The sequence below is a fragment of the Podarcis tiliguerta genome (assembly GCF_965153285.1).
Source record: "Podarcis tiliguerta genome assembly, chromosome: 1".
NCBI classification, from domain to species: Eukaryota; Metazoa; Chordata; class Lepidosauria; order Squamata; family Lacertidae; genus Podarcis; species Podarcis tiliguerta.
The window spans coordinates 85,174,157-85,200,573 of record NC_139534.1 but is presented as its reverse complement, the minus strand read 5'-3'; the positions used below and the strand labels follow the sequence as shown (position 1 = coordinate 85,200,573).

At 44.9% G+C, this 26,417-nt stretch overlaps 1 protein-coding gene and 1 long non-coding RNA gene across 2 annotated transcripts in view; one reads left to right on the top strand and one right to left on the bottom strand.

The window, feature by feature from the left end:
* The window catches only part of CREB3L1 (cAMP responsive element binding protein 3 like 1), a 79,250-nt gene extending 60,679 nt beyond the window's left edge, over window positions 1–18,571 (bottom strand). Inside the window, exon 1 of the mRNA XM_083456001.1 lies at window positions 17,912–18,571. Within this exon, the coding sequence (XP_083312127.1) occupies window positions 17,912–18,019 (108 nt within the window). The 5' untranslated portion in view covers window positions 18,020–18,571. The remainder of the gene's footprint in view (window positions 1–17,911) is intronic.
* Window positions 18,572–18,757: 186 nt separating this feature from the next.
* On the top strand, window positions 18,758–25,530 carry LOC310684679. Its single transcript, XR_014514784.1, has 3 exons — window positions 18,758–19,067; window positions 23,677–23,846; window positions 23,949–25,530. It is a non-coding gene; the product is annotated as an uncharacterized lncRNA (long non-coding RNA).
* Window positions 25,531–26,417: the final 887 nt, after the last annotated feature.

Here is a 26,417-nt window from a genome sequence, read left to right as displayed (position 1 = left end):
TATCGCACTGAGCTTTCTGTTAATTCTGAGGCCACTCCATGTGAGCTTTCATTCTGATTTCCATCCTCTTAGGATGTTCTTACACCCAGCCAAAATGATCCAAAATGGCTTCTTCCTTACCAATCCCCAATACTAAATCCATAAGAAAGAAAGTGATCTTCTGTGGGATTCTTCAATAACCTGCAGAACAAGGCCAAGAACAATTCCCCACATTGTGTAGGTGCTGAGGCCCTGAAGATCACACTTGTGAAAAGCAAAACAAGATTGCAGTCGATCAGGTGACACAACTGATGGCGACCTTTCTTTGGTTCTTTATGAAAGGGATAGTGCTGATTTCTCAAAATGTCCCAAGATAAGGAAGACCTACTATATACGATCAACCCAAATGCAAAATCCCTTTTCATCTAAATCATCTTAAAGCCAAGCTGGAAAAATCTTCAGGACTACAAAAGAGTTGCTTTCAGCAGGATGGTGATGTAATTAGCAGACTGGGCAGGATCTCACCAGCTGCTAGACTGCTCATGGTTTCAGTGATGTGATATGTCTAGGCACCATGGCAGGCAAGGAGCTCTCTGGGAGCTTGTTGGCAGGAGGTGTACCTCTATGCCTTCAGGCATCACGGGTGTTTTCCAAGCGCTTTCGCTCAGAATGTAGAATTCTGACCTGATGCCAGTAACCAATGGAAAGCCTGTGCCCTGCAATCAGAGAGGTGATTAACGTTTAACTCTTAGCTTTAAAAATGACATTTTTTGCCATCACATTCAAGTTGAGCAATAAGAAGTGAAGAAACCAGGGAAAGTGAAGGTTCTTCTTTGTGCCAAAGAAGGCTTGAAGCCTGCAGGCAGGTCTGCTGTTGAATGTGGGTTCAGCCCACTGGCAGGGCTCAACCAAAATGAAGATCAGCAGGAACAATATTTTGAAAACCTGCAGTCAGTAGAGGGATAGGGTGGGAAGCTATTGTAGCCAGCTCTGTTAAAGGTAAAGGTAAAGGGACCCCTGACCATTAGGTCCAGTCATGACCGACTCTGGGGTTGCGGTGCTCATCTCGCTTTATTGGCCAGCTCTGTTACTGTCAACAAATTCAACAAGAAAAGAATTCAGATCAGAATCCCCTATATTCAGCTGGGGGTGTTACTTTTACAAGCCACCAATTTCTGTTTCAATATTTCTCAACACGATCAAGTGTAAATAGTAGTTCCACCAGGCCACTCTTGACAGAGAAAAGCACATATATCAACAAGTATATGTTTTTATGTGTGTTTTTACTACTCTTTTAGCATCATTCAATGAGAACTGCAGAAACACTTTCTTGACTTGTTTCTTTACAAAACAAACCCATTTCATTATAAATTGTCAGAAAATTGTCACAAACACAAGAGCTTGTAATCAAATAGTCCTTGGTTAATTTAAATTTGCTAAAAAGGAGATGCAGTCACCGGCAAAGTAAGAAATCAACAGCGTGTATTGTCAACACTGCAGCAAATATCCTTCATGCCAACCTTTCACAATGTGTATTGATGATAATTTGTTCAATTTTGAGTTCACTGGCCTTAGCAAATGTTTCAGTTCCCTATATAAATCTGCCCCTACTTTAATCATCGGAAGGCACCCCTGTTTAGGGAAGCTTTTAATGTTTAATAGACTTGCATTTTAATATTTTGTTGGAAGCCGCCCAGAGTGGCTGGAGAAACCCATCCAGATGGGTGGGGTATAAATAATTTATTATTATTATTATTATTATTATTATTATTATTATTATTATTATTATCTGCTGCGTATTTTCCAGCCAAAGCCAAGTACCTTTTAGCAGAGCTGAGCCCAACCTACTCACCTATTTTTGGCAGAGCAAAATATATTCACGTTCATTGACATCCATGTGTAGCCACTGCTAATCCCATTCACTCTGTGGCCACTGATTGAGTGTGCTGGCCCATGTGACCAAGCAGAGAAGAAAAAAGAAGAAAATGCAAGGGCTTTTTCTTTCTTTCTTTTTAGAAAGAAGTATTGTTATAGGTTGGGGGAGGGGCAAGGCCAACCAAACCCCTAGAGTCAGTAGAGGGTTAGAATCTGAACAAACCTGGAAATTCCTGAATTAACACCAGTTCATCTCCTAGTGAGACCAGCCTGGTGATGGCTTACTGGGGATGGGCTCTTGAAGGAACCATGGTGCTGATGGGAAACAAAACATGACTTGGGTGTGATTGCACCCATTTTGGGGCATAGGTTTGGCCGCCTCTCAAGATATCACTGTCAAATTCATCAAGGTGGGGGTAATGGACTTCCTGAGGTGGGGGTAATGGACTTTGTCACTGTCCAAAAGGGTATCAAAAGTTTGTAGCAACCTTTTGTATGGGACCATATAGCAGACTGACTGTCAAATGGATTGTCCCTGAAATGGTACAGTCCTTTCACAGGGTGGTGGCATCTCAGGATGCATATTAGGAATGGCTTCTTTGAAAGGACTACCAAGTTAGGATCTTTCCAAATCAATTGCGTACAAGTCAGGGGGGAAAACCCCTCAACCTTCTTCCTAACATGTAAAATGAGACTAGAGAACTTATGGCTCTCTAGTTGTTGTTCAGCAACAACTCACATAATCCCTGCTCACTGGCCATGCTAACTTTGGTTAACAGGAGTTGGAATTCAACATCTTCCTGGTCACAGGTTCCTCACTCCTGATGTAAAAGCTGCCCTATGCAGGAACATATTGACAAAGGGATACTTCCAAACAAGCATTCTGTAATGGTTTAATCCAATCAGAGGACTGCACCATATCAAAACTATATGCTTGAGTAGGCTCTGACAGCTGTTTCAAAGCTACTTGAACATATTTTCTTTAATCTCCCAGCAATAAGTTGAAACTCTAACTCTCTCTCTCTCGCTCTCTTTCTCACACACACGAAGCATACAACCTCTGAAATGAAGCCAAAGATCCATTTGAGTCCCTGGAAAAATGTTAACTGTCTGCATGCAACAATATTCTAGTCTGCACACCTATATGAATATTCAAGCCATTTTGTCCCCCTGTTATACAGTGCTTATACAACATAAACAAAAGTTGGACCAAGTTCTATGGGTCCACAGTGCTGACCTTCCACAACCATAGCCAGAACTTGAGTCTGGTCAAGTCATTTCCTCACCCACCTCCTTTACACGTAAGTCTTGGCTTCTCTCCCTCAAGCCTGCTACTGGTCATCCCAGGCCTATCAACCGTTTTGTTGTTTCCTTCTGGGCCTAGCTCCATCTGCGTCTACTGCTAAGTAAGTGCCACTGTGTTTAATGGGGCTTACTCTTCCAAGTAGGCATGCACAGGATTACCTCAATGCTCTTCTGTTTTGCCCCACATCAATGCTCCTGCATCTTTGCTTCTCTCTGATGCTCCAAAAGATGTCTGCATTCTTCTGATGTTTTGCTTCAGGTAAAGGTAAAGGCAAAGGACCCCTGGATGGTTAAGTCCAGTCAAAGGTGACTATGGGGTTGCAGCGTTCATCTCGCTTTCAGGCCAAGGGAGAAGGTGTTTGTCCACAGACAGGTTTCCAGGTCATGTGGCCAGCATGACTAAACTTCTTCTGGCACAACGGAACACTGTGACGGAAACCAGAGTGCACAGAAACACCATTTACCTTCCCACTGCAGCAATACCTATTTATCTACTTGCACTAGTGTGCTTTCGAACTGCTAGGTTGGCAGGAGCTGAGACAGAGCAACGGGAGCTCACCCCGTTGTGGGGATTCGAACTGTTGACCTTCTGATCAGCAAGCCCAAGAGGCTCAGCGGTTTAGACCACAGCGCCACCCGCGTCCTTTCAATTGACTGCTTTTCTTAGGGTTGTTCTCTGCAGGGTCTGAATGGAGTTTTGGAAATGATCTGACTTGGATAATAGGAGCTACTGCTTTGATCAAGACCTAGATGGAAAGTTATCTCCAAGGAGTAGTTGACACACCAATTTTGTGAGGTTTGACTCTTGGTCTCATTCGCATACCCTCGAGCATTTCTCCAGTGAAAATAGCGACATCCTATTCTATTATTATCAGAAACTGGGGTGGCTTCTATAAATCTAGGTCTGTCCCTGAAAAATGTGGACACTTGGAAGATCTGCATTAGCATGTCCTCCCTTTCTCTTCTAACTTGCTTCTGAATTTTCCTGAGATTACATTTTGGAGTTTCAGACTTGCTATTATTATCGTTACTATTCCTGGCTCTTTTACTTACAGGTGTGGTTCTCCCCACTCTCTCTGGCCTAGCTATGGAAGGACCAGGCTGTGTAACTAAAGCAATGACTCAAAGGCCCTGGCTCATGTTCAGCAGAAACATGTTTTAGCCAGAAGGATTCTTAAAGAGGCCTTTCTAAGGGCTTGTTGGCTTGTATCTGACTGTATATTCTGGGACTACCACCCCGTCCCTCACTATTGGCTGGTGGGGCAGGAGGCTCACCATTCCTCTGCTGATTTATAGAATACCAGGGAAAACCAAAGAGAAGGGTCATTCTGTGCAAACTCTGGTTATTCTCTCAGAGAATACCTTCTTGGTATTCTCTACAGAGAAGGCCTTCTTGGTAGTGGTACCCTCCCCGTGGAACGCCCTCCCTTCAGATGTCAAGGAGATAAAGAACCACATAACGTTTAGAAGACATCTGAAGGCAGCCCTGTAACAGGAAGTTTTTTATGTTTGATGTTTTATTATATTTTATATAAGCTGTAAGCCACCCAGAGTGGCTGGGGAAACCCAGGCAGATGGGTGGGGTGGTATTATTATTATTATTATTATTATTATTATTATTATTATGATGATGTCACCTTCAACTCTAAGTAAGAGCTGTTCGACAGTGGAATTTGCTGCCAAGGAGTGTGGTGGAGTCTCCTTCTTTGGAGGTCTTTAAGCAGAGGCTTGACAACCATATGTCAGGAGTGCTCTGATGGTGTTTCCTGCTTGGCAGGGGGTTGGACTCAATGGCCCTTGTGGTCTCTTCCAACTCTATGATTCTATGATTCTATGATTCTATGAACTCTGCCAATAGAAAAGTTTCTCTTCCTGTTCTAGGTTGACAGTCCTTTACTCCTAGTCCAGATGAAGATGTGAGCTACACAAGCATGCACAAGGGGCAGATTTACCAGGCGATGCAAGGACAAGGATCCTTCTGAATATGTGTGTGCATGTGGGAGAATATTGCCGTCTTACTGTCAGATAAGAAAAGGTCACACGCCTCTTCCAGCAGGAATTAGATGGAAACAGACTATCTGTGTATCTGTACTTTAGAGGAGAAACCACAGTTTGCACACTGTACAAGCAGCTGGCTTGAAGCCTGACCAAGCCATGTCCAGCTGTTCTGCATCCTGGCTGGAGAGCATCCTTTCACTGAAGTGATACAAAACATAAGCAGCTACTAAGGAAGAGCCAGCAAATCTCCACATATCTCAGCAGGAAATCAAAACACCCGCTCCCCCAACATGCACCAGATGCAGGGCCATCCCAAGGCAAGAGGAGGGGTAGAGGGAAAATCAGAGCTGGACTGGGGGGATTACATCATGCCATGGATCAACCCATAAGCTTGTCCAGCTGAGGCTGTGCCAGGAGGTCCAGATGACTCAGAAGTGTGCTGCATGCATCTCCAGCTCTGTTCTCTCTTTCTTCCCTAGTCGCTCTCTTTTTGAACTAGTCCTTTTCTTTTCTTGCTTACCCTTCCCTCAGAAACACATGGAGTGGAGTGGATCAAGTCACTGAGGTGTCTGTGTGAGTGAACACTGGTCTGGAGCCTGCAAGGCCTGTGTCCTGAGGCAATGACCACAGCGAGGACAATTCCTCATTCCATATCTGAGACCGCTAAATTCAAAAGCAATTTGTGTTCTGAGGTGTAGGTGGGTTCCCACAAGGCAAGACACAGTGATAACAGCAAGAACCTTTATTGAACTAACAGAACTGGACAACAGGGGTAAAGCAACTGCTTATATACATTTCTGAAGGCCTGGGACACTCCCACTCCCAACGTGATTGGCTGTCTAAACTTCCAAGCTGCAAATCATGACTCAGAGTTTAAGGGCCAATGGCAGAGGCCCAAATCCTGAAATGTTCTGTGATTGGATATCATGTATCGAATAAAAACAGTGGGGCTCAGAATCCTTAGTCCAGACTCCAGCTCAGGCAAACACAGACCACCGAATACATAACATGTTCCATACTATGAAAGGCAGGCTTCAGTGGAGCCACCTAGAACCTACTTAAAACAGAGGCTTTTGGTAGTATTTCTTGATGGGGGCAGCTCCCTGATAGAATCACCATTCTCTTTTCTTAACTAAAATACAGCTCCCTTAACTAAAATATAGCACAGCCACATAGCGGGAACATGTGACATGGAACTGATGTCTTGCCACAATAGCACCACCAGCAAACTAGAAATCCAGGGGTTTGCCCTGGGTACAAAACCTCCTCCTTGTAGCTCTGCTTCTGTGTACTAAAATTCAGCACTCTTATCATGCTTTGCGACACAAAGTTTATGTTCTAGATTTGATTCCTGCTGCTGGACTCGACACATCCCAAGTTCTAGCAACAGCACTGAAAGGGCATTCCAAAGAGCAACTTGGTTCTCTCAGTTGTGGTTCAGTGAATTTGCTGGTATATATATACTCTGTGCAGTGTTAGAAATGAGCCAGACACCAGGCACATTTTGCTACTATTTGACTCCAACTGCGACTACGTGAAGATTTATGGGTGCTAGGCTGGCGGCCACAGTTTAAAAGCCTCTGCCTTAGTCCATAGTTAATACCGTTTCCACTGTGTGTGTTTCTCCTTCTTGCCAAGCGGTAGCAAGATTCCAGGGGGTTCCAGGCACACACTCAGGGTTGTGTTTCCATTGGGAAATTGAGGCACAGTGGAGACTGGTGTCTTTGAGAAATATGATTTATTTTACACAAATTTATTCCTAAAGCCTTCAGTGGAGGGGGCACAGAACATTATGCTGCAAGAGTGTCCCTCATGGCTCCTCCCATTGCTTCAGTTTAGGGAAGTTTTTAATATTTAATGCTGTACTGTTTTTAACATTTGATTGGGAGCCGCCCAGAGTGGCTGGGGAGACTCAGCCAGATGGGTGGGGTATAAATAATAAATTATTATTATCATTATCATTATCATTATCATTATTCAGTAAGCTGGGGTCCAAATCAGCAGCCAGTCATGGCCTCTGGTTTCTCAGTGCAGCCTCCTCTAACCAGCATTGAATGGAGCTCTCCCCCAGTTCCTCCTTCTTGTTCCCAGAACACCTTGCCAAAAAAACCACCTCACCTTCTGCCTGCTCGCCCCCCTTCTTCAGACCTGTTTTTTAAAAGGAAACAATTTTCCTGTGTGACATCATACTTCCTGTAACCTCCCTCTCCCAACTGTGCTATTTCTTCTGCTAACTAACACACAGCTGGGAGGGAAGGACAGCACCTGCCTGGTCAATTGCTCTTTAATAGACCGGCACTTAATTCTCCTTATGTTCTTAATGGCATCGCTATCAGTGATCTCCTGAACAGGAGAACTGTTTCGGCCTGTATTTTAAAGCTAGCATCTGGCATATTTCCTTCATCCTACAAAAACCCGCTAAATTCTACCCCTTTATTAACTTCTAACGTTCACGGACTCTAGCAATTATGGGTGCCCTTGCACCCCCACACTCTGTTACTCCAGATCTGTAACAATATATGTAGGTATCTCTGGCTATTTATGGGAATCCAAGACTATGACCTGTGCCATTGCATTGAAAGGGAGCTTTTCCAAGAGAATCAAGTATCTTAAGCTGCAATGCTATGCACTATTACTTTGAGAGTAAATCCCATTGAACTCTGTGTGACATACTTCTGAGTAAAAATGCTTAGGACGGAGTTGTACATTTCTTATCCATCCATTTCTCCCAAGACCCAGAAGGATCAAAATGCCAACTGTCTGTGGTTGCTCTCAGGACCAAGGCCAGAGCTTCAAGAAGGAAGTTGTCATGATAATAGAAGCAAAGAACAGGCACCTAAGTAAGAGCCTTGTAGCTGTATCTCCTTCTTTCAGACTCACTCTCTTGCCGCATGGAGCATAGCGAAGATGATCATCAGCAGAAAGACGGTTGCTTGTTTGCTTAGAGATTATAGGGAAAGCAAGCTCTAAAGTCTAAAGATTCAGTGACCACTGCTGCTTACCTGCTTACAAAGGGAACTGTCACAACCATCGCCCTGAAGATGAAGGCACACACAAAACTGACACATGCATACTGTGTTCAATTGAACATACAAGAGGGATGAATCCCTCCTCTACCCCATATCAGTATCAAATGAAAGTGATTTCCTGTGCAAGATCTATTCTACCCAGTACCAGTTTTACCCAGTTACAATTCTTGCTTACCCTACAAACACGGTCTTGAGCTAATTCACTCAAACATTATAATACAATACAATGACATCAACCAAACTTAACTTTATGCCAGTGAATTTTGACATCTTGAACCAGCAAGGTGAATCTATTGACATTGCAAATTGAATCATGGTTCAAAATCCTAGTGGAAACATTGGCACTCATAGTATCATGAGTACCAGATCAGCACGCTGTAAATCTCTGAAAACTTTGGTGGATTTCAGTGATTAAACAACAACAACAACCCAAGAATATATCTTGGCTTCTATATCCCAACCACCAGAAAGCAATCAAATGGCACGTGCATGTTAAGCTCCTTCCTTGGAGGTTTTTAAGCAGAGTTTGGATGGCCATCTGTCATAGATGCTTTAGCTGAGATTCCTCCATTGCAGGGGGTTGGACTAGATGACCCTTGGGCCCTTGACAAGATTCTGTTATTCTATGATTCCTTCTTCTGCTCTTTCCTCTCTTTTCTTAGGCCTTCTCACAGCATGTGGATAATTTATGAAAGTTGCTGCCACAAGATGCGGTAATGGCCACTGGTATAGATGGCTTCAAAAGGGATCGAGATAAATCCATGGAGGAGTCTCAATGGCTACTGGCCACAATGGCTACATGCAACCTCCAATACACGGCTGGATGCAAGATGCTGAAGAGCAAGAACAGGAGAGGATCATTGCCTTCATGTCCCATCTGCTGGATTTCTAGAGACAATTATTTGGTTATTGTGGGAAACATGATCCTGGGCTAGATGTGTCCCTTAGTCTGATCCAGCAGGGTTTTCATGTTCTTCTGATGGTCATGTCACTGGAAGCATGGCAGTACTGAAGCTGGTCCCTGTATCCCTCGCAAGCTCAGGGAAAAGGGCAAGAGGGAGAAAAGCCAACTGATCTCACTTCCCCACACAGATTCAAGGGCAGGTCAAAGCGAGGATGATAGCAATGGAGAAACAGGATATGGAGAAACAGCTATGCTATGCTATGCTATGCTATGCTATGGAGAAACAGGGATGCACTCTCCAGCCTTGGGCTGCTCTAATCTTTCTATTTCATCCTCCTTCCATAGTGTAGGAAGGTGTACCATATATCCATTCATGCACTTGTGAGAGAGTCATTAAAACCTGTATGGTTTTATAGATTGCCTGTACAGACAGCACTTTCAGCCCACATTAAAATTCAGAATGTTAACGTTCAAGAAAAGGCATTTCCAGTTGGACATTTTTCTACTCAAAGAAGATGCTTTAGCTAAGAATGCTTCTAAGAGGAGGCAATTTCCAGCCAGAATTTGTGCACTCTTAGGCATCAAAATGCAAGGCAGTTCTCCAGCACATGCAATGATATTGTTAACATCTGCAGCTCATGTTAGAAACATGCCTATGCCCCCACCCTCTGATGAGTGTTTAATAAGTTTACTCTGCAAATATTTTCACATCCTTTCTTCCTTATAACTTTCCTTTAAATTGGTTTTTAAAACACTTGCAAGCCATTTTCTTACTTTTCTGCCACCAGCAGCCACCAACCATTTGAATCATAGATTAGACTGTCACCTGATAGTTGATGATTATTTTTATTATTTATTAAATTTGTATAGCACCCTTCATCTACAGATCTCAGGGCGGTTCACAACATTAAAATACAAGATAAAAACACAAAATACGTAAGAAAAACAAAAAGAAACCCCTCCCCTGCAAAGATAAGCCTGAACTGAATGAGTTTACAGCTGCATAAGACATTTCCAGCACTCTCACTCTTCACTGCTAAACTAATTAACTAGCTAACTATAACTCAAAATATGCTATGGATCAACTAACTGTTTGCAGCTGATAAAATGGGAAGTGTGACACTTTCTATGTAGGCCACAGCGCTGGGCTGGCATCAGCTCTCCAGAGACATCTGTGTACCTCTCACAGCAGCTGGGAGAGCTTCCCGCTGCACTAAGGAATCCAGCAGAACTGGAAACTGGTAAGGATTCCTGGCTAGTCTTTTAATTCCAGTTTCTTTGGAGGTGGGGAGGGGTGCTCAGGCAGAATTAAATGCATATGGCCCTTTTCAATTAACAGACTTTTTCATCCACTGTGAACACAGTATTTGCTGCTTTTAAACAAAAGAAAGTGGAGCAAAAGAAAAAAGCACCTATGTATTAACTTGATAATGAACTGATAATGGCCCTAAACTGATATGAACTCACAATCTCAATGCAGTGTGATACCAGTTATGCTCAGTGTAAACAGCCCGGGGCTGATGGGAGTTGTAGTCCGAAACACCTGGAGGGCACCAGGTTGGAAAAGGCTGAATTAGGCCTTCTGTTAGAAACCAGAGAACTGGGTGGACTTCCATCCTAGCTTGGTGGAAGCTGGTTTAACAGCCAAAGGCCTTGTCCATCTCAATTCTCCCCTTTTTGTATGTCCAGCTCCAGAGCTCTTTCCCTCGCTCTGTTCACCATAGTTTCCTATGAAGGGCCCTGCTGGATCAGACCAAAGGCCTATGTAATACAGCATCCTGGATTCTCACAGCTGTCAGCCTGTAGGAAACCTGTCAGCCTGTAAACATGATAACAATAGCCCTCTTCCACTCCTGATCCCTTAACATATTGTCTCTGAATCTGGAAGTAGTGCTACACAGCCATCCTGATTAGTAGTCTTTGAGAGCTTTATCCTTCAGGTCCTCCCCTCCCAGGTGCTACTTCAGTGTGGCCATTCTGCCAGACCCAAGGTCAGGAAAACAATTGCCTTGCAGGATACAATCCCCAGGTAACTTCTGTGTTGCCAGATACTAGCAACTGGCATTTAAAACTCCCTTGTTACCTGGAGCCAGAAAATTGGCAGGTGAAATGCCTGGTGGTGGCCAAAACAACACAGTAGCCAGGTCACCCAAACTGTGGTACCCCAATCAGTGATGACAGCACCCAGTTGTTCAATGCATGGAGCAAGCTTGTTTTCTCCTGATCCAGAGGGTAGGACCTGAACCAATAGATTCAAGTTACAGGAAAGGAGATTCCAACCAAACGCCAGGAAGAAGTTTCTGACAGTAACAGCTGTTTGACAGCGGAATGGACTCCCTCAGAAGGTGGTGGGCTCTCCTTCAATGGAGGTTTTTAAGCAGAGTTTGGATGGACATCTATCAGAGATGCTTTAGCTAAGATTCCTGCATTGCAGGGGGTTGGATTAGATGACCCTTGGGATCCCTTCCAACTCTACAATTCTGGAAACTTAAAAAAAAACTTCTTGGTTAATATTAATGCATTGCCATTCACTGTCCCAAAGGACAAAGCAGGTTGGTTCATTGTGGGTTTAAAAACTCAGAAAGAGATAAATTCCATGGCTCACCACGTCAGGGGCATGAAACCAATGAAAGGACTAGTGACCACCGGTTAAGAAACCAAATAAAGCACAAAAGGTGACTGTGTCTGAAGCAACATGTGAGAGGTGCCGTCTTAGTCGCGGCATTAATGAAAACAACGAATGAATAGGAGCATTCTGGCAAGATTCAACAAAGTCTACAGCTGACAATAGAAAGGTTAAAGCAGCAAGTACAATAATATGATGAGAAAGTTCACTGCAATCTGTAAGTAAACATAGCATGGAAGATTAACCTTACTTTTGAAGACTCCTTTCAAATTTGAAACCCAAGCACAGGTTTCCGAGGTCAAAACAGGAAGCCGTGTGCCAAGCTAGAAGGGTCTACTAGGATGTACTTAAAGACCTGATAAAATTAAGAAACAAGTGAGCCCTGCGGCAAAATGTTGTGACGTCGAGTACTGTTTAAGTTTCCAGCCATGCCCTTTCCCACAATACTCCATTCCATTCTTCCCCTGCCCCCACCCCACCCCCGATTTTCCACACAGCAGCCCACTTCAGGCATTTTAAATGCATGTGAAATAAACACCGGGGGGGGGGGGAGTCATGTTACCTCATACCTCCCCAACCAACCAACAAAAAAAGAGCTTCAATTTTCAAAAGCAAAAAATTGGAAGGGCCAGGAGGGCTTGGCAGAAGAGCCATGTTGGGGACCCTCATTTCCCAGCCATGACCACAAACAAAGGGGATAATAGATAAACCAGTTGTGGACATCCAACTATCATGGACGAGAGGGGTTGTCGCAAGACCAATGATTGTTACCACCAGAAAGAGGCATGGATACAAATAACACACTGGGCCCAGACGATCCTGCTGGCGGTCCAATTCCCATTAAAGGTAAAGGTAAAGGTACCCCTGCCCGTACGGGCCAGTCTTGACAGACTCTAGGGTTGTGCGCCCATCTCACTTAAGAGGCCAAGGGCCAGCGCTGTCCGGAGACACTTCCGGGTCACGTGGCCAGCGTGACATCGCTGCTCTGGCGAGCCAGAGCCGCACACGGAAACGCTGTTTACCTTCCCGCTAGTAAGCAGTCCCTATTTATCTACTTGCACCCGGGAGTGCTTTTGAACTGCTAGGTTGGCAGGCGCTGGGACCGAACAACGGGAGTGCACCCTGCCGCGGGGATTCGAACCGCCGACCTTTCAATCGGCAAGCCCTAGGCGCTGAGGCTTTTACCCACAGCGCCACCCACGTCCCAAATTCCCATTACTCCTGCATTATTCAGCAGTCATATATGGTCTATATGTCACTCATAAACCTGTCCTATTAAAAGACTGGAAAAGAAACAGAGTGCAGAGAAGCTGATTACATCCCCCAGGCCATGTGCCCCAGCTGGTTTCAGACTGGCTAAACCAACCCCATCATAATTTTGCTCTAGTCAATCCAATATAAGTGTCCTCCATCTCTGACTTTCTAATATAGGCTTTAATCCCTCTAGGCTGGTATTGTGTTATTCCTGTGTTTTATGATGTACCATGCTGCTTGTGCTAATGAAGTGTTAAATTCTATTGGTACAATAATAGTATACCTACAACTGGTGGTAGTGATGGTGTTGACTGGAGCTCTGTTTTTAATTCATAATGAAGCCAATTAAGTTAACCAATGACTTAATGTTTTCAGACTTATTAACAGAACAATCCCATAAATATATAGTCAGAGTGCTGTTGAGTTCAATGGGGCTGACTCCTGGGTAAGTAGGTATAAGTTACAGCCTAAACATGTCATTTTAGATGGCAAATTCCAACCCTACTTCCTTTCTAAAAGGACAACTACATGACAGTTAGGCCTCAGATAATACTACTCTACCTCAACCTTAATTAAAATACAGATACTATTGAACACCCAAAATCTAATGAACATAGAGTCACCATATTTCTAAAAGTAAAAATCCTGGACACAAAAGTTGTTGAGATTTTTCTCAAGAAAAATTGACGTTGGTTGCCATACGCCTGGATTTTCCCGGCCATTTTTGCCAATTTCCACCTGGACACTGCTTCTGACTGCAGCAGATTTGGCCTCTAAATGCATATGTACAGGCAACACCCCATTTATGTGGGGGTTATGATTTGAGGCATTGCACATAAGTGGGACGCACATACAGTGGTGGAGCTTCATGCTCCAGCACCGGGGTGGGGGCAGAGAGCAGGCGGGGGTGGGCCTGGTGCACATCCCAGGGGCGTGGTGCACCGCCCATAGGGGCAGGGTGTGCATTCTGGGCACATGGCACGCCACCCGCAGGGATGTGGCGTGTGTCCTGGGGGCGTGGTGCGCTGGCTGCAGGGGCGTGGGGGCAGCCACAATGGCACCCCACCGGGGTCGCGCTGCTGGGGGCAGTGTGCTCCTCCCCCATCCTCTTCCTCCGCCTGTGTGCACATAGGCCAGCTCTGAGATGCTGAAAACGGTGCACACACCAGCAGTTGTGTGCATGCTGATCACACACAAGTAGGTAGTTGCCTATTTGTGCATGTGCAGATGCATACAGTGTGTGCAACACACACACACACACTGGATGGCAAGAGTTAAAAATATGTGTTGGGAACCCAACTGCATATAAATATTGATAATTAGAAACTGACTCACTGATCATGAGAAAGAAATAATCATACATTTTCATCAGGCCAGTTTTGCAGTCACCATCCAAAAAGGAACTGTAATTTAAATCAACCAGAAAAACAACATGGTATACATAGCCAGCAAAAATGTTAAGAAATATTTGCAACATTGCTGACAAACCAAATTTTTCTCTCACAACTTTTCTTGCATTCATAAAGGGCAACCCATAGGCTCCAGATTGAGGGAGGAGCTGGGCAAAGCAATGGAAGCTCCAGAATTGGATTTTGTGTGTTTTTTAAAACAGTTAATGCAAATTTTGTGGGCCTGGTTTATATTGTCACTACATGAGGGAGTTAATTCCTTGTCCCCACCAGATGCCACTTTCCCAAAGCTACTATTTTCCCACTGAGTAAAATACACACACTTTCAACTCATAATTTTTAAATATATATTCTAATACTATTTTTTTTAACATGGACTGCTAATCTTGAATACAACCTCATTTATTTTAATTACTGCTATATCCTTTCAGCACCTTTGAGAATAAAGATGGAAATGTGTGAATATGTAAACAGAGTGTATAATTTGAAAGGCATTCTTACAAATGCTCCTGTGAAACAGATCAGTAATATGTGCCCACTATGAAGGGCTTATCTAATTTATGAGTGTAACATTTGATGGAAACAGACAAATAACTATATTATATGGGCTAGTTATACCAGAGCAGGGAGAAAATTATTATTATTTTATTTAGTTATTTATTTATACCCTACCTTTCCCCAAAACCAGGGCTCAATGTGGCTTCCAAAAAATTAAAACAAACACAGAAAGCTAAAGAAAATTAGCAATTTTGTGCAATTTTGTTAAGTAGATCTAATACAATTATCTACTATAGTAGTCATTGATACATGGTTTGTCAGTACAACCCCACTGGGCAAGAGGGGAGAAACCATTTGCTTCAAGTTGCTATTCAGCTAGATACCATATGCTAGATAACATTGCCCTACACACCAGGACAATGTAGGTTATCAATAGTGGAAAACAAAATTGTGGCATCTCTCACCGCACAAGGACATGGAAAGTGGCCTTATATCAGGTCGAACAATTTGTTCACCCAGCCCAGTATTGCCCCCTCTGACTGGCAGCAATTCTCACGTTATCTACTACCGTGTCCTTTTTGGTAACTGGAGATGCCAAGGACAGAACCTGGGAACTTTTTTCATGCAGGTCATGTGCTCCTCCATTGAGTGACAGCCCCTCCCTGAATCTCTTGCTTATGGAGTAGGATATCTTCTTTGGCAATCACTCATAGTGTAAGATTGTCTTCCATAAACATGGTTTTAACAATGCGTACGTAGGTGACTGTGGAGGCCAATTCTGGATCCACACGTCCTTCCACAGTGGGGACATTGGTTTCCAGGCGGGATTTGATCACGGTGTGGATTTGCCAGGCATGCCTTCCTCTTAGCATGTTTCTCCTTTGCGTCCTGAGTTCGAGCGTCTTCAAAGCCCATGACACCTTTGGTAAAGGCTGTTCTCCAACTGGAGCGCTCACAGGCCAGTGTTTCCCAGTTGTCAGTGTTTCTACTACGTTTTTTTAGATTTGCCTTGAGACAGTCTTTAAACCTCTTTTGTTGACCACCAGCATTACGCTTTCCATTTTTAAGTTCGGAATAGAGTAGTTGCCTTGGAATACGATCATCAGGCATCTGTACAACATGACCAGTCCAACAAAGTTGATGTTGAACAATCATTGCTTCAGCACTGGTGATCTTAGGATATAAGACACCCAGGGCAGGAACAAAGCTTCAGAGAGTGAAAAAGATTTCTAAAATAAAATTTGACATTACGGAAAGGTGGCCCCGGTATATAACATATGGGAAACTGCATGCCCCAGTCTACAACAGGATGCTATTTCAGTTTCCAGTCGAGGAGACAAGTTTCACCCAAAGGTTCAAAGGCCTTGTGTTGTATATATTCAATATCAGATGCTTTGCTGAGGCCCCATAAGGGTTTCTGTATTCATGTGTGAGATTTTTTTGTGGGTTCCCACCCACCAAATATATAAGACCCGCCCCCGTACTTCTGGAGAAACTCTTCAGACTACAGTTAAGATGGGCTTAGCCAAGATGAAGCTTTCAGAAGGTCATATTCCTTTATTCTAGAGTGATTAACCTGTAATAATTATAATTTATTTTTATTTATTACCGCCCTTCATCCAAAAATCACAAGGTGGTTCACAGCATAAAGATACAAAATGAGAACACAAAATACATAATGAACCAAAACAAACCAATACCCCCGCCACATTATTACCCTTCACTGTTGTTATAGTAACATGCCGATTTGGATTGCCAGTGCATACATAAGCATAGACAGAAGCAGGAAATCCACCACAGATTCCTCAGGAAGTCTAATAGCAGCTCAGGGGGGACTTTGGATTTAGACAGGGTAAACAGGACAGAGGGGAAGCTTTAAACCCCACTACCACCAATGCTTCTGCTCTGATCTAAATTGGAGCTCTCTCCCATGCTCACTGCTAGAGAGAATTCTCATCACAGATTTCCTGAATACACTGTGGCCCCTCAGAGGTAAAATTTGCCTCAACACCACAGACATTAGCTTGTGGTGTTAAGGTTCTGGCCTGATTTTTGACCTGATTTAAGGTTTTTGGAACACTTTACTGAATATATTCACCTATTCACAACTTTAAGATTACATGGAACCCCACTGTTAAGTAAATGAACATACAAGTCCTACAATAGAATTTTTTTAAAAATGTGAATCAACTCTAAGACGTTCCATTACCATAGATAGGTCATCTACGAATAGATTCGCAACAACCATTTGTTGCATGGTGAGGTGAAATTTTGCACTCAGATCACAAGTTCCATCCATGTTCACCTCCCAGCTGGCATGTTTTGAAGCAGTCCTGGGGCTGCTTCACCCATGCATGATTATCTCCTGAAGACCACTGTGTCCCTTCAGATGTGGTTGGACTCCATCTCCCATCAGCCATACAGCCAATGGTCAGGGATGATGGGAGTGGGGATCCAACGACACCTGGAGGGCCAGGGGTCCCTCGCTGTTGCATCAAGTCTATGAAACAGACATCACAAATCAAAGACCAAAGGTAACGTTTTCATCTTATGCCAGACACTGCATTTTAATAGAGACCCTTTGCTAGTCACCAAGCGTTGCGAAATCAAGTGATGTGCATCACGCCTTCGCGAATCAACGGGCGCTTTTTGAACCGTGCCGGCAAGGAACGGGGTGGAACGGCTGCTTACATTTACAGGGGAGGAAAAGCTCGTGTGAATGTGTATGTGACACGTGTTGCTGATCATATCCGGACTGGCATATTAAAATCGCGGTAACAAGGGGCAGCCGGCTGCAGGCAAGCCAGGGGCATCCCGGGACACAGCTAAGGCTCCTTCTGACTTGCCCCCAGCCTACCTCCTCCTGCACAACTACGAACCCTTCCCTTCACCCAAGGGTCCACCGAGAGGCCCTCAGACCTTCGGGCAAGGAAAGCCGCTTTACAAACCTACAACCACCCTACCCCCCGGTCTCTCTCTCTCTGGCCCGCACCCAGCAACCTCAAACGCCGTCCAGCCGCCGCTCCGCTCTTACCACATTGCTGAGAAAATCCGCTTCGTTTAAATCGCCCAGATCCAAGAAGCTGGAGGCTCCTCCGGGGAAGAGGCGCTCCGAAGGGAAGGGCTCTAGGATACTGTCCATGGTAGCGGAGGCGAGCCGAGCCGGAGGAGCCGTCGGGTGTGGGGAGCAGGGAAGCCGCTTCCTTCCCCTCCAGCGCTGCGGGACCTTCCTTTAAGGATCGCCCGGCGGTTCACTCCAGAGCAGCAACCCTGAGCGGCAGATCCCAAGGCGCTGGGCAGAGAAGGGCCATGCTTAGGTCTTCCCCCGAGGAGAGCCTGTAATCCATGGGGAGGGAAAGAGGGAAGGAGGGGACGGGGGGGGGCTCCTTTTTCCCGGGGGGGGGCGAGCGAGTGGGGAGAGGAAAGACAATGGGGGCTCAGAGGGGTGGGGCTGCTGGGGGCCACTCTGGGAGGGGGGTGGGAGGGAGAGGAGGAAGATGTGCAGGATCCGGGCTGAGAGAGGGCGCGGGGTGCGCGCGGAGGGAGGGAAGGATCGTGCAAGGGCTGAGGCAGCCTCCTGTGGGGACGGAAGGAGGGGCGCCTTCGCCTCCTCCGGGATCCCTGCCCAGCTGTCACAGTCACACTCCGCGCACCATCCCTAGGCTCAGCCGCCTCTGCCCGGCCTCCCTGAACACGCCCCCTTCCTCCCTCATGAATATTGAACGCCCGGCCGAGACAAGGCAGGAGCCTCCCGAAGCCGTGCCCACTGCCGCCCCTGCCCAATGGGAGCTCGAGGGAGGAGCTTGGGGCCGGTCGCTCAGAGCGAGTATGATTGCAGCGCTCCGCTTCGGGACGCGCGTTACCGTAAGTAGGGTAAGGGACGAGCAGCCGCTTCTGGGCAGCAACAGGCGGGAGAGATCGTCATGGCAGCGTCGACGGTGCCGGCTGACCCTTGGCTAGTGGCTGCTCTACCTCCGTGGAAGATGCCAGCTTCCAGCGCGCTTCGCAGCCGAGTTGACTTTTCCCCTTGTCGAGAGCGTAGGAAGCTCCCTTGCTTAGACTGAGCCAGACCGTTTGTCTGCATTGTCTGCTGTGGGGTTGAGCTGGGGACCTCCCCCCGTATCATGCCCGCCCTGTTCTCTCTCTGCCCTTTGCAAAGTGGTCCAAGCAGGACTCTGGGTGTGCAGGAGGTAAAGACAGGGCACGCGCTCAGAATTTACACTGTACTCAGTACAATGTCTACCCAGAAGTAAGCCTTCGTGGTTAACGTGGCTTATTCCCAGGAAAGTGGGTACAGAATGGCAGCCTAAGCTTTGGTTTAGAGTTGGCATTGGGACAGGGGAACACGTCCATGGCAAGCAGGAATTCAACAGGTTAAGCCTTTCGTACTATGGAAATACAGTTATGGCAAAAGCTTCACCGTGACTTTCTCCCATGCCCTACATGGAAGCCCTCACCCCCATGGCAGCCATTTTGTGATTTGTGCCCACAGCACTCTCAGAATTCAAAATGGTCCCAAAAAGGCGACCTTTGGCACAAGAGATGGATCCCATCAAATATCCCATGGAAACACAATCAGCTATGAAGCAGCCCAGTCATAGCTGCAGTGTTGATTGCCAGCAATTTTGCTGATTTTTGAGATTTTCCTGAGTTTTGCAAACAGCTGCTTGAGGCACACACTTCCCAGCTTTTCCCATTGTCTTCATCCAGAGGCAGACAGTTCCTTCTTTGGGGAACCAAGAAGCCCAGCAAATGGATGTAGAAGATTGTCCCATTGAGACACATGTTTTTTTATAGGGCAGTCTCTGGAACAGTTTCATGCGTGAAATAGCCAATGTTGCTATCGAGTGATAAGTCTGATTGTATGAAACAGATCACAGATGTTTATCTCTGGTTCCTCCATAGCCAGAACTGGTACACGCATGAGGCAAAGCAAGGCAGCCGACTCAGGCAGTGGAAGTTCAAGAGACAGAGCCCTGCCTTCCTCATTGCTTCTGCCACTGGTGGAATGCCTCCCTTTTGTTGAATTTCAGAGAGAGGGAGGTGTTTCGGTGCATGGTGTTACCGCTCTTCTTCCATACCCTGCGGAATGCCCCTCTCTTGCTGGGTTTTGACCAGTGGGGGGCATTCCACCAGTGGCAGAAGGGGGGGGGCATATTCTCATTTTGCCTCAGGTGGCAAAACAGGATGACCTGCCCATGGCCAGTGTAATGCATGCCCCAGCTCTCTCCTAAGAGATCAATCTTCCAGAATATTTCGTATGTTGGTGACACAGAAAAAAGAAAGTCTTCAATTGAATTACACCATTTCCTGAGGCGTAATATCTCCCATCAATTTCCTCATATCTCAAAGAAAATTGTATTAACTGCTGAATTCACAAAATATTCTTGACTATCATTATTTAAAAAGATGACTCTCAGAAGTCAGATAACTTAATTAAAGAGAGCCAATTTTCAATAAAGAGCCAGCTTATGATACTGCTGTGCGGAAATGGCCTTTTTAAATTATCTACCCTGTTTGCGGTCAGAGAAACTGGGAGGACCATTTCACTGCATTTCCCCAGGGTAAGGAGGAGGAATGGTCCCAGGGATGTTTTCAGTGTTAAGGCTCACCATTAGCAGAAAGGCAGCTTCTTTCTCTTTTCTTTAGTGGGGAGACCTGCCTCTTCAAGTGGCAACAGCAGCAAATGCACTGGTAGCCTGAGCACTATTTTTGTGTCTTCCATAATGCCCGAGACCTAGCATCATTCTGGGAGATTGGGGTTGGAATGGCAGCTGCCACAAAATAAATGTTGGAAAAAATCTACAAGGTGGCCTTTTTCTGCAGAGGGGGGTTGAGAAAGAAAAATCTCAGCTGTTTTCTCAGAAAAATGTCTTCTCAGAAATTCAGGTACAGTTATGAAAATGCAAGTGATTTCTTTGGCAAGCCTGGTCTTCTGACCTAGTCTTCTCCCTGATGTTAGTAGTCATCCGGGTATGCTTAGTGAGAAGAGATAGAGAAGATATTGATTTAGGAAACCCACATTTTGTAAGTTGAAAGCAAGCAAGGAAATTTGTCTGTTGATTCCCTTCATGCTGCCAGTTACTCTGTCAATGCAGGTGGGCCTGTTTCCTGTAGTCCATCCTGTAGTCCACTCCGTAATTAAAGATTCAAGTGCCATTTTAGACTTTCAGGAAGATTACAGGGCTTCATATAAATGGGATTATAGATCCTTGGCCAATCTCATCCTCTTTCAGATAGGCATCTTGAAAACCTCTTAGAATAATCTTTTGGGGAAAGCTCAGCTATCTGTAACACAGTAAAGTAGCCTTGCCTGCTGTAAGGGCTTTCATTTCATTGCAAAGGAGTCAAACAGTGTACAGCATGGACTGCAGTCTTGTAGTTAGCCCATGTGTGACGAAGGCAGAGGCATTGGGCAAGTCTGTACGTTAGTGGCAGAGCACATACTTTGAAAGCAGAAGGTTCCAGCTTTGAGCCCCAACATCTTCAAGGAGGGCTAAGGGAAAAAAACCTGTCTTGAAATCCTGTAAAGATCTTGCCAGTCAGTAGACCACAGGAGGGGAACAATTTCTAGGCTGGGGGCCTCATGCTAGGGTGTTATCCTCAGTCATTCCACACACAAGAAGACTGCATGCTTATTATTGTCTTCCAAATGCCAGTTAAAAAAAAAAAAAATCCCTTAGTTGGAGCCGGATTCAACTGCTTTCTATTTCCTGCTTCCTTGTTCATTCTGTACATTTGCCAGTTATAAAAAACACCTGTTACCATACCCAGGAAGTCCCAAGAGAGCCAAAAGAGCAGTGAAATGAGGCATCACACAAAAGCTTATGCCATAATAAATTAGTTAGTCTTTAAGATGACACATGCCTCCTATCACTAGTAGAGGAACTCTTAAAAGCTAGGGAGTTCACTTAGTTATTTTTTCATTGCAAAATATATATACAGTGGTACCTCTGGTTAAGAACTTAATTTGTTCTGGAGGTCTGTTCTTAACCTGAAACTGTTCTTAACCTGAGGTACCACTTTAGCTAATGGAGCCTCCCGCTGCCGCCGCACTGCCAGAGCACAATTACTGTTCTCATCCTGAAGCAAAGTTCTTAACCCAAGGTACTATTTCTGGGTTAGCGGAGTTTGTAATCTGAAGCGTCTGTAACCTGAAGCATCTGTAACCCGAGGTACCACTGTTTCAGTTTGCATTTTTAATCTGAACTAATGATTGAATTGTGGTTCAAATGCAGAGAGCATTCTGTGTGGACTGTGTGTTTGCAACAGAGGCATGCATGTGCAAGGGAGAACATGTAAATCCTTTTTTGTTTCTCCGCTGCTCAGGCCTCTAAGCTAGCTTGCGGGGAACAAGAAAGCGAGGAAAGAAAAATATAAATTACACCTCTGTCTGTAGATGCGTCCCATCAATGCTGTGGCTTAATGAGCAACCTCAGGCTATGCCGGAAACAAAAGGGAAATCACAAGCCGGGAGTCTATGTAAAGTTTCTATCTGTTTTGGTCTTTGATATCACTCCAGATCAGAGCAGCAGAGACCAGCAGAGGAATCCTATCCACCAGCTAGATGGGCATCTCCTCCCTACTATGTTCTGTATATGTGCTCAGCCCATGATGGGAGGAGGAAAGTACAAAAATTATGGATTGAAGATGACAGATACACCCCCAGCATGTCTTGAAACCCTACCAGTAGGCACCAATCACCTACTCTACTGGCAACAATGCCTACAATGTTAGCTCACACATGGAAAGTGTCAATGAACTTGGGTCAACATGGATACATCCCTGCATCAACACACATGCAAAATGACACCTCAGCATCTTCAGTCACTCAAGCATCCCTGCAGGCAGGGGCTTTAATTCCCTTACAAGTAGAGTTTTAGATTTCAACACACAAAAGGGAAGAAGGAATGGTTCTCTGGGCTGGATGCCTGCAGAGGTAAACACAGCTGTCCTGGGACAAGGGATCAAGACAAGGGTTTCTCAGTCAGTGAGGGGAACACCCATATGATTAGCAGCTGAAGGGGAGGGGTCAGGATCAATGATATTGACAGCAGCATCCAGTGGCTCACTCCACAAGGATGTGAAACAGGCAATGGGAGTTTGAGCCTTACTATGGGTGAATGCCCTCACTTACCTTTGCATGCCTGGGGGAAAATGAATAATGCCATTGGCAAGGAGAGGGTTTTTGTCCACAGTGCAAACTCAACAGCACAGCTCCCTAACTAACCACTCGGCCACAGTGAGATGAGGCATATTTCTTTCTTTCCTTCCTAAACCACAAGACCCAGTTGTTACCAGGAGACCCAGCCTTGCAGCTTCCATTTTGGGTATCTCCCCCTCACCTTGACTTCAAAGTCTCCATCGCACCAGGATGGTAGAATAAGCTGAGATTTCGGCACCCATAACAAGCCCTTCAGCAGACAGACTCAGCGAGAAGACCGCACCCTAAAAGGAAAGATATATGAATGATCATTTTCTTGTTTTAAACGTAAAACTCAGCAGGACTTGCTTCATATTTTCTGTTGGCCATCCCTTCAAATTGTGAGCTTTTCCTTTCGCAGCTGTGTTCATAAGACATCTACTCCCCCACCCATCCCATACAAAAATTTACAGTCTTCAGAAACTAATCCTATACATGTCTATCCAGAAGTAAGTCCCAAGTTAATTCGATGGAACTCACTCTCTGCTAAGTGTGTATAGGAGTGCAGCCTATATGTATTTGTATTTAGTGTGCCTTTTTTAAAAGAACTAAAAAACATTTCATAAAGTAATTTTTAACTTTTCTGTGGTCCTTAGGAAGAAAATATACTTTTGAGCCCAGGATTTTCCGTGCTTGCTTTGGGCCAGGGAACTGAACTGTAACAAAAATGGAGAAAAGACCCAGAAAGCTTGTGTAAATTGGAACCAAACCAGAGGCATAATTTCTTGTACATTTTGGGATCCAAGTTGGAACTCAGCAACAGAAGGTATTTTCAGGTTTCCAGTTAAATTAATGGTCTGGCTTTTTGAAAAATGTTAATATAGTTTGATTTTTTTTTTTAATTGCCATGATGTTTTAATTCCAAAAGGATGCTACAAAGAAACATACCAGCATGTTACTAACTACAATCAAAAGCTCCGCCTGCCCCACCCTCCGAAAACAACACTCTAGGATGAGGAAGGTAGCCAGGCTATGCATAAGATAATATTTCCAGCTGCATGCCAGATGTTGGAACTAATAGCCCCACCCCCAAAATCACCAAAAGTTGTGTATCTTTTTAAATAGAATTTTTGGGTGCTTCTTAATGTAGCCTCTTGTTAGATTCTAGCATGAGTTGTATGATTCAGCAAAGTTGCCTTGCTCATGCAAGGACTTTTGCTTGTGCAGCAGAACTTCCCCTCCCTCTCTTTCCCCCAAATCTGTTCTAGGGGTCCCCTAACCCTCCGAAGCAGATGGGGGGCAGCACAAGTCATGCAGGGAGAGGAGAGGAATGGAGGCGCTCCATTGCGCTACTGGAAGTCCTTGTGCGTATGGGATCACTTTGTTGGATACAAGCCATTTTTCTATGATCTCAGTTGTCCTTATTCAGCATCTGATTCCCTCTTCCAAATATTACATAGTTCTATCATGTCTCTTTTTTAAAATACCATATAGTGATGGAGAATTAGTATCTCCACTCTCCCAGAGGGAAGAGGTAGGATTTTCAACCTGGTCAATGCGCGGAAGGAAGTTCTGATGAAGACACGAATGGCAGACCTTTCATATGTCACCAATGAAAGGGTGATGAGATTATTTGGGGGAAAGCAATGTGTTTTAAATGTGTGGTGTTCATCCAACCTACAATTCTCTTCATCCTCCTAAACATTGTTTATGACAGCAGGCACTGATGGGGAGTCTGAGAACAACTGGAGGGTCACAGACTGCCCATTCCTGCCACAAAACCCCCAAAGCACCATTTTAAGCCAATAAATCTATAGTGATCTTCCCCAAGGAATCCTGGTGCTGAAATGATGTGATGGAGGACTCCAGTCCTTGACAAAGAACTTTTCTATGGAGGGAAATGATGGCATCTACACAGGCTAAACTTTGCACATGAACAGAGAAGTTGTGTGCTGTTCTAAGCAGATTGTGTTCTTTCATAGCTGTCCTTAGATGGCCTGATAAAAATATCTCTATCAGCTCTTCAGGGAGTAAATTTGTAAAAAGAGGTTGAACGCCTCCACAGCATAAATAAAAAGCAGCAACCCAGTCATGTTTCATCATCCTCCCAGTTCAAATAACATTGTTTTAGTCCCTGGCAGCCTCACCCCATGGTAGGTAATTACAGACTTTAACTTGGGGAAAACAGAGACGAAGTGGAGGAAACCCTCATTAGAAAATCATCTTTCAAACAGAAACCCCCAAATGTAATGTCTGCGGCAGCATGCCAGAGCCGCCACAACTCATCAGAACAAAGCCTGTGCTTATTCTGTGATAAGGGGGTGAAGTGTTAAAGAGAGATTTCATAGGATCACTTTGTTAAAGTTGTTCTGGGGGGGGGGGAGGGCTTTGGGAGAATTACAGTGCTTTCAATAATAAAGAATGCTCTCTCTTTTTCATTTTCATCCTCACTTACTCTTCCTATATGGGCAGAGCACTCCTATATAGATATTATGCACCACCACCTCAGAACTAAAGAGAACCCCCTTTCTATGCTAGGGGTGAAGAAACTGTGGTCCTCCAAATACTGTACTCCAGCTCCCACTATCCATGTCTGTTGGTCATGCTGACTGGAGCTGATGGGAATTGAGGCCTACACCATCCCGAGAGCCACTGGTTCCCCACCCACCCCTGTTCTATGCAACTCTGCTTCCAACCTGTGGATCTGCCACTATCATGTTTAGTTTAGCTCTGCGAAAGCTTCAGGCTATGATTCTCAGGATTTTGATTTCTGCTGCCACATCTGAAGCAGTCGAAGAAACCTCCAAATTGCTCTTCACAAAGAGCGTTGTTCACTCCAATTACATTGGGCCTAATGAACTCTCCATCTCTGATGTTTTTTCTTTCTTTATTTTTTATTCACCTCTGATGTTCTTCACTAGCTTTAGCTTATGGGTTTTTTCTTCTGTTTTTTCATCGTTCCTCTCCCCCACCCCCACCGCCAATCCACACACACTGGTGTCTTCCTCCTCACATTTGGGGGAGCCCAAATGACACGGGCTCAGTTTCTGCCTTTAGAACTTCTGCTTAGGGATAACAGGGGTAGGACGGTTTAATCAGATTTTCATTTCTGTGTAGTGCACTGGCTGAATTTTAATCTTCTTTTCTCACTTCACAGAAGGGAGCCGAGAAAAGGGGGTTTTTTTTTACCTCCTGGCCTTGCCATTCAGATATGTTGACATTTCCATTTGGTCTTTCCTCCGATGCAGAGTTTTGACGTCAGGTGGGCTGGTTAATAGCTTGAAGTGTATATGACTCACTCAGCAGTGGGGTGTGCATTGGGATTTGTAGCATGGCCTTTCCTCTTTCGTATTGCTTGTTAGGGCTGTGTGTGTGGTGTTTTTTTTTAAAAAAATAA